The sequence below is a fragment of the Prionailurus viverrinus genome, chromosome E2 (assembly GCF_022837055.1).
Source record: "Prionailurus viverrinus isolate Anna chromosome E2, UM_Priviv_1.0, whole genome shotgun sequence".
Taxonomy (NCBI): domain Eukaryota; kingdom Metazoa; phylum Chordata; class Mammalia; order Carnivora; family Felidae; genus Prionailurus; species Prionailurus viverrinus.
In genome coordinates, this window is record NC_062575.1 from 391,869 (window position 1) to 400,446 (window position 8,578).

At 56.0% G+C, this 8,578-nt stretch overlaps 1 protein-coding gene across 1 annotated transcript; it reads right to left on the reverse strand.

Moving 5' to 3' along the window:
• Window positions 1–375: 375 nt before the first annotated feature.
• On the reverse strand, window positions 376–7,628 carry LOC125152452 (zinc finger protein 324A-like). Its single transcript, XM_047834400.1, is given in 4 exon segments — window positions 376–4,239; window positions 4,736–4,900; window positions 5,229–5,358; window positions 6,837–7,628. Coding segments are annotated over 4 exon segments (1,728 nt in total). The 5' UTR covers window positions 6,870–7,628; the 3' UTR covers window positions 376–2,839.
• Window positions 7,629–8,578: the final 950 nt, after the last annotated feature.

Here is an 8,578-nt window from a genome sequence, read left to right on the forward strand (position 1 = left end):
GCTTGAGCTGCTGTCTTCAAGTCCTCTGGAGTTCTGCAGCATAAGCCTGAAGGGACCACCCTCCACTTCCCCCAGTGCCAACTTTGTATGTGGCTTTCACTAAATCAGTGAAAGCTCACCCATGCCCATCTGATTCTAGCTTCAGAATGCCATTTCCTGACACCTCTTACTCCATCCTCCTATTTGTAGGTTTATGTTCTGAAGACTCCTCCCTGTGGATTCATTGGGTTTCTGAACCAAGTAAGATGTGTTTTATCCATCTTGCACCAGAAAGCCAGGGAAGCCACAGCCAGCTCTAGGTTAAGAGCAGAGGGGTCAGTCTGGCAGCATAGGGCCCAACATGAACACATTAGTTTGGAAGAGGGCAATGTAAGGGCCAAGACATGGGGGAAGGCAGGTGATCATAGTTGTTTCCATAGGATCCAGATGGGAGCCACTGACCAGACCGGGGCATTGGGAGGTGTGGATTTGAGGAGGGTGGAGTAAATGAGTGATAGCAGGAGCCAACCACACAGGTGGGAAGGAGACTAGTGGGGAGATGGGCAGGAACAGGCTGAGCTCAAGGGATCAGGAGGGATTAGGTTGGAAACAGCTCCAGGAACTTCAGTTCAAGATGCAGAAAAGCTTGGGGCTACCTACATTGCTCAGGTGGTTGAGCGTTTGACTTCGGCTCAGGTCATGAACTCATGGTTTGTGACTTCAAGCCCTGCATCGGGTTCACTGCTGTCAGCACAGAGCCAGCTTCCAATCCTGTCTCCCTCTCTTCAAAAGTAAACCTTTTTTTTTTTAATCTTAAAAAAAAAAAAAAAAAAAAAAAGATGCAGAAAAGATTGTATATGACTTGCTGAATACCCACTAGGTGTTTGACACATGCCTTTGCTTCTTTCCCCAGAAAGCTCTCTATCAGTTAGAGTGGGGGATGTGTCTGCATTTCACAGCTGTGCAGACTGAGTCTGTGACCTAATCAAGGCTCCCTCGTGGTGGTGAATCTGGGGGAAGGTGTGGAGGGGATAAGACCAGAGTGTGCACTAGAGAAGAGAGGATGAGTACAGCAGAGGTGGGCAGTTCCTCAGAAGCCTACAGGGTACCAGGAGGCTTACTTCAGTGGACTTGCACTCCAAGGATCTCGGAGAGCCAGATGCTGCAAGACAGCTCTCCCTGCCAACCTATCTCCCCTCCTTGTAGGACTTGTGAGGCTCCAGAAGTGGAAGATGGGTCTGAAACTGTTGGCAGGTGGGGAGTGAGGGAAATGTCATGTCTGTGCTCACTCTGTGTGGCAGATGGCTGCCAGACCTTGCAGGTGATGGGACTACAGAACCACCTTGCCTCAGATTCCCAAGCCTGGATCCATAGACTTCTCTCCTGGTAGAGCTGAGACTTGGGGTAGCCTCACGATGTCCACCTTGCCCAAGTCTCCTAGAACACCCCCCCACACACACACACACCTCTGGTTGCCAAGAAGATACATCCTAGCACCTGACTGGGAAATAGGCAAATTTCATCTCTACCCTTTGGACACTCAAAAGGACATGAATTGAAGGCAAGGCTTCAAAGTTCTGTGATGATCATACTTAAATTGTGTTGTTAGGTGCACCTGGCTGGCTCATATTCTTGGGGTGGTGACTTAAAGCTCCATGTTGGGTGTAAAGATCACCTAAATAAATAAACTTAAAAAAAAAAAAAAGATGTTATTGTTAAACCCTTCTGAACCATGACTAGAGGCTTGGAGGAGACTGAGGTTGTGGATGTCCACAGTGCTGTGCAGGGATTTACACAATGTACATCCACTCCAACAACTGAGGGAAGAGAACAGGTGGGCACCTGCCCACTGACCCTGCAGAAACAAGTAGTCCCATCTGGTCTCCTCCAACCTGTTATCGTGGTCACCTCTCACCAGGGCAGTGGGGATATAAACACCCCTGTAATGGTGACTTTGGTAACAACAGGGCACGGCCAGGGCTGAGGCTTGGGTGAAACCTGAATGAACACATTGATGTTTGTCTCCCTCCTCCCACCCCAGGGACCTCCACCTCTACTTCCTCCACGTCCTGTGGGACTGCCATGTGCAGGAAACCAGGCTTGGCATCGCCCAGCCTTCACACTGGCAGACTAGAGCACGAGTGCCAGAGCATGGGGGCAGAGAGATGAGCTGGGCCTGTGACCTGGATTTAAGTCCTGGGCTCTGCTCTGTGCAGCAGCACACTCCCACTCTCTGCCTCAGTTTCCTCAACTGAGAAGTGGGGATACCAGCCATAGTAGCCATCTCACAGGGCTGGCAGTTGGCACATGTTGGCCCTAATCGAGATCCTGCTTGTCACGGTGCTGCAAATACCCTCTGTAGCCTGAATCTCTCTCCCTCTCTCTTCCTTTCTTTTCCCCAGAGGTGGAAACTGAGGCTCAGAGCCCAAGGCCAACACCAGACCCCAATCTGACTTACTATCCACTGGGCCTGCTCCCAGAAGCCTCTGATGAACTGAGGTCTTGAGAGAATATCCTGAGGGCCAGCCTGTTGGCCAGTATGTGCGCGGGCGTCAGAAATTCCTAGGACTGCCTCCCCAACATTCCAGCATTCCCCTCCTCACCTGAGTGCTCACAGTCATAACAGGCATGAAGCGGCACTCTGATTGCCCAGTCTCTGCCCACCAAAGTCCCAGCCTCCACGTCCATCCCCCTGATCTTTCTGTAGTCGGATCTCTTAGAGTTGGAGTGAGCTGGTGCTGAAATGGCAAATATCGTCACCATGTGCAGATGGCACCACAGGGCACGCACAGGGCTTCTCCAGAATGTGCAGGGAACAAGGGCATTTTCCCACAGCCTGGGGGAGGCTGGAGCTGTGAGCTCAGGCGTCAGCAGGCTTTGAAACTGCCGGTGGGCCTGAGGTGGGAGTGGGCCCAGCTACTCTGCCCAGCGTGCCCTCTGATGGTGCCCCTGAAGAAGGCCTGGCCTGGGGGCACTGGCCTGCCCCACGCCGAGGTCGCCGCAGGGGCTTCTCTCCCGTGTGGATCCTCTGGTGGTGGAACAGGGCCGGGCGCTCGCGGAAGGCACGACCACAGTGTGCGCACACAAAGGGCTTCTCACCCGTGTGGATGCGTCGGTGGCTGAGCAACACTGCGCCCTTGGCGAAAGCCTTGCCACAGTCCCCGCAGCGGAAGGGCCGCTCCCCAGTGTGCAGCAGCTGGTGCTGCGTGAGGTTAGAGCTGTGGCTGAAGGCGCGGCCACACTGTGTGCAGGCGAAGGGCTTCTCACCCGTGTGCACGCGCTGGTGCTTGAAGAGGGAGGAACCCTGGCTGAAGGCGGCACCACAAAGGGCACAGGTGTAAGGCTTCTCACCCGTGTGCGTGCGCTCGTGCTGGATCAGGTGCGAGTTGCGGCAGAAACGGCGGCCACACTGAGCACACGCGTAGGGCCGCCCGCCTGCGTGGATCTTGCGGTGCTGGCTGAGGTTGGAGCCGTGGCTGAAGGCCTTGCCGCACTCGCTGCAGCGGAAGGACTTCTCAGCGGTGTGTATGCGCTGGTGCCGCACCAGCGAGGAGCTATGCCTGAAGGCCTTGCCACAGGCCGGGCACGCATAGGGTGTCTCGCCGCTGTGGATGCGCTGGTGCTGCGTCAGGTGTGATGTCTGGCTGAAGGCCTTGCCACACTGAGAGCATTCGTATGGCCGCTCTCCAGTGTGGGTGCGCAGGTGCTTGAGCAGGTCAGAGCTCTTCAGAAACACTTTGGTGCACGCCCTGCATTCGAAGGGCTTCTCCCCGGAGAGGAAGCTGGGGCCTGTGTGGAGGGCCTTGCCCAGCTGATCCCAGGTAGGGGGTTCTTGGCTAGCAGGGAGTCCATGAGGCTTGAGGCTAGTTCTACCCTTTTCTCTTTCCCCAGAGGTGAGACTAGCCTCAAATTCTGGAATTTTGGGGCAGCCTCTTCCAGGGCCATCCTGCCCAAATGGCTTCTGGCCCCCATATGGCCTCAGCTGCTTGTCTGGCATGGGGCAGTTCATGAGGGCTTTCTCCCTAGGCAGGCTATCCTCAGGAGTCCTCAGTGGAGAGGTTAACCGCAGACTGACATTGGCTTCCCCGCTGCCAGGACCCAGCAGGAGCCTTTCCCAATAGATTACCGACACGTCTGTGGACTTTTTCTCCTGAGAGAGGGAGGTGCCCTGCCAACCCACTGAGCTTTTCCCACGTTCACAGGTGCCTGTGAAGGTAGATGCTGGAGGGGAGCCATTCTAGAATGTCACTGGCAATGCTGCTTCTTCAAGAACAACCTGTCATATGCAGAAGAAGGCATAGAAAAGATATATACTGAGTCATCCTGGCCAAGAGGAGGTGATCAGGGAAGGGCCTAGTGGGCAAGCAAGGGGGATTCTAAGGATGAGGTATGCAAGCCAGGGAGAAAAGCCATGGCCAGACACCTTTCCTGTATGTAGTTCACTTCCATCTCAGGGCACTCTTCAAGCCTGCTTTTGCTTGATGCTACCTAATCCTATAGGCTTTACTCACAAACCCTATTTCCCCACTGCCTCTTCCCTAGCATGGTGAACTCTATGAGGGCAGGAGCAGGAGAGACCTGCTAGATAGAGGCTGTGCCCCAGTGCCTGGAATGGGGTACCCTGGGAGCTCCCCCTTGAATGGCAAGCCAAGGCCAGAGCCACCAGGAGAGGCTGATGGTAGGAAAACAGGAGGGAGTCAGGCCGGAAGCAGGAGATGAAAGTGTCCAGGAAAGCAGGGAAATGGGGGACAGAAGCCTGGCCATTGGTTAGCCCCAAGCTCACACCCTCTGAGCCCCCACTCACCAGGGCTGGGCTTTCTCTGAGCATTCCTGGCTGGTGTCACAACTGTCCCACTGAGAACCCAGGGCTCTTCGCCACGCTCAAGCTGCAGGACCACCCGGGGTCGTGAGGCAGAGAGTCCTGTGAGAAAACACAAGCAAGTGAGGGGCCAGGCCCAGCTCAGGACAACCTACTGCCCAAGAGATGGCAGGGGTGAGGGGCTTAGTGGGACATAGATGGTGTCATCTGAAGCCTCACTGCAGGGCAGGACTCACAGGAAAAGTTCAATGGTCCCTGTGAGGAGAACCGTGTTGGAAGCACCAGATGAAAGGGGCCGAGCCTAGACACAGGCACCACAGTGGCACAGGGACACTCAGCCAATTGGTGTGAGGCTGCTCACAGGCCAACAGGAGAGAAGGGGTTAGTGCTGGCAACGACTGAGCTTCCCACGGAAAACCCAGGGCCTTACCCAGTGAGGACACAAGCGCAAAGTTCTCTAACACCACGTGGCAGTTCTCTAACATCACGTGGGCTGCGTCCAGGAGCTCCCACTCCTCCTGGGAGAAGTACACGGCCACATCCTCAAAGGCCATCAGGCCCTACAAGAGTGGGCAGGGGAAGGCAGACACAATCTAAGCTCCGGCTGTGGGACCCAGGACCCGCCTCCCTGTCCCAATGGCTACCCCAACTAGTGTCCCTCAGATGCTTACCTTCCCCCCCCGCCCCACCCCAGGGCTCTGCAACTCTGCAGACGAAACTTCCCTCCCCTCCCCTCCACCCTACCTGTCTAGGGCAGACAGGTCTTCTCAGACTCCCTACTAGCCACTCTATACAAGGCAGCCAGAGCAAGCCCATGGCCTTCAGATGGCTGCCACTCCAAAGGCAGGCCCAGGTGTCCACTCATGCTCCAGTCTTTGCACAAGATGACCCTCTCCAGACGTGCCACGCCCTTACCTGTTCTTGTAATTAGCAACTGTACAAGTCCTAGCTGTGGACCCAAGAGACATGCCCATCCCCGTAAGGATGCCTGCCTCTGCTGAACCTGCCTGACATTCCAAGGCTGCTCCTTCAGCCTGAAGGACCGGCTAATCCCCTCCAGTCACTATAGGACTGGCCCCAAGAGTCTGGTCGCCACACAGGAAGCCAGTTCCCCTCTCCCTCTATAGCCATGTGCTCCTCGCCCCCCATTTCCTTGGCCAAAACCCTCCCTTCAGCCACTTGCCAGACCTCCCCTGAGAGCCCCAGGGGCCACCAGCCTCTTTGCATCTCCCTGGAGCACTACCCATCCCTAGCTGAATCTACGCTATTCCCTCCTCCTAAGTCTGATTCCCAGGCCCTGCCTTGGTTCCGAATACCAGGACTCTGTCCTTGGACACCTACAATTCCAGGTCCACATGATACCTCCACTCTGGGACATCACAGACTCCCTGATTTTACTCTGAAATCTGTTTTCCCTTCAAATTCCTGTTTCTGTCTACAGCAACTCCATTCTCCTGGGTGCTCGGCTTAAACACTTGGGACTGTGCTCCACTCGGGGCACTCGCTCACACGCCGCACCTGAGACATCAGATCGTTCCAGAATCCAGCCACTTTCCCATCTCCACTGGCCCCGTGTGCAGCGGGTGCCGTCTTCGGCCACCTGGACTGTGGTGCTGCCTGCTCCCTGCACACAGCCACCCCCTCTGCGTCATTTCTCCGCCAAGCAAACGGTGGGTTACTTAAAGCATATCCAGGCTCTGTTAGAGTCATCCCATGGCCCCCGATGCAACTCAAGCCTGCCATTTCTCTCCCGTGCTCACGTCAGGAAGCTCAGCTCCGGAACCACCTAGGCTCAGTTTCCCCTCCCAGCTTTTGCACGTGCGGGACCCTCTGCTTGGAATTTCCTTCTACACCTCACTCCCTTGGCTGTCAGAAGTGGGGATCTCACACGTGCACGCTCCACTGGCCTGAACGCCGGGGCCTAGGACGAACCGAGAGGGGACACAAAACGTGCAGGTAAAGTCTCTCCCTGCGTCGAGGATCGGGTCCTTCGAGGAGGGATCCGGGCGGATGGGAGCCTTACGCTTCCTCTACTCACCTGGGCCCGGTCTGTCAGCGCCGCGGTCGCCATCAGAACCTGTACTTGGGGACTCGCAGAAAGAGACGGACAACACGGACTCGCCGGCTCCTGGTCTCAGCCTCCCGGGCCGTCTAAGGCAGGGTCGCTCAGGGCGCCGCCTCCCCCGCCGTCCCGGGGTCGGACAGCACGTGACTCGGGGCGCCGCCCCACAGCCCCGCGGAGCGGCCCAGGCTCCTCACGGAGAAGCCTAGGCTCGGGGCGCGACCGTCGCCCGCAACCAGGGCGTGCGCGAGACGGTCCACCGCTCGGGTCTTCCTCCCAGCCCTCGCCTCGGGTCTCCAAACCTTCTAAGAAACCGGCCTGGGGGCTCGCGGCGCTCCAGTTCACCAATACCGGTGTGGCCCAACGCCCGGTAGCAAAGTGACAGTCCGGGACGCCGGAAGTCCAGCCCCCGAAAGTCCTCATAGGCCCAGTGCACGCTGCGGACGCACGCGCGGCGGCTTCTGGGAAGCGCAGTTCCCGTCCCGCGTGGGCGGAGCCCCGCTTGATATCCGCGGCAACGTCTAGGCATCCCCGCGCGGCGCGCTGGGAAATGGAGTCCCGCAGGGGCTCCCCAGCTTCCGTGGATCCCGGGGAGTGAAGTGTGCGATCGCCCGGCTCGGCGTCCTGCGCTCGGGGTCCTGGGCTCTAGACACTCGCCCACGCGGCGGACTAGAGTTAACGCGGGACGCGCAGAAGCGGAAATTGCTGAGGTCCCAGGAGGCGACCCCGGCACCGGGCTTTAAAGACAAAGCGTGAAGGGGGGGGGGGGGGGGGAAGACAAAGCCTGATAGGGGCCCCTGGGTGGCTCAGTTGGTTGAGCAGCCGACTTCGGCTCAAGTCATGATACCGGGGTTTGTGAGTTTGGTCCCTCGTCCGGCTCCTTGCTGACAGCTCAGACCCTGGAGTCGGCTTCAGATTCTGAATCTCCCTCTCTCTCTGCCCTCCCCTGCTTGTTCTCTCCCTCTCAAAATATATAAACATATATATTCTTAAAATATATATATCCCTCTCAAAAATAAATAAACATTAAAACAATGTTTTTAATGAATAAATAAATAAATAAACAAATACATAAAAGGACATAGCCTGATGAGAGGGGCGAGTTAGGAGGGACGGTGCTTTGGCACAGAGCCTGGCTCTACCTCTGGAGGCCTGTGCCCTGGATTGACCTCTCCGTGTTTTGTAAAGGGGTTAACCTCAGGTTTGCAAGCCCCTAGGCTAAATTTTTCTGGAGTGTGAATTGTTTTCTGACACTTTGCTAAGCCATCTGTTTTCCCTGCTAAACTGGACCGCACAAAATGTACTTTCCCAGACTTGCCTGTCTTTGGGTCGTCTAGGTGTGGCTGGCACATCAGGATATTGATGCGTTGGTCCTGTCTCCTGGGGACCAACCTGAGTTTCTGCCACACGTGAAAACAAAAGGAAGGGCGGTCTCAGTACACGCCCACGACTGCTGGAGAAGAGAGCTTTCCTCTTTGTTGCTCTAGTGTGAGGGTTTGTTTTAGGTTTTGTTGTCAGGGTCCTTCATCTTCGTACATAAAATGGTACAATGACGTTACCCATCGTAGAGCTGTTATAAGGAAATACGGAATTAATCTGTAGAGTTCGTTCATTCTTGCCGCCTTCCTTCCTCCCTTCCTCCCTTCCTCCGTCCTTATATATGCATCTATGTCAGCAACACCCGTCCTTAGATTTAACACTATTTGTAAATCGTCGTA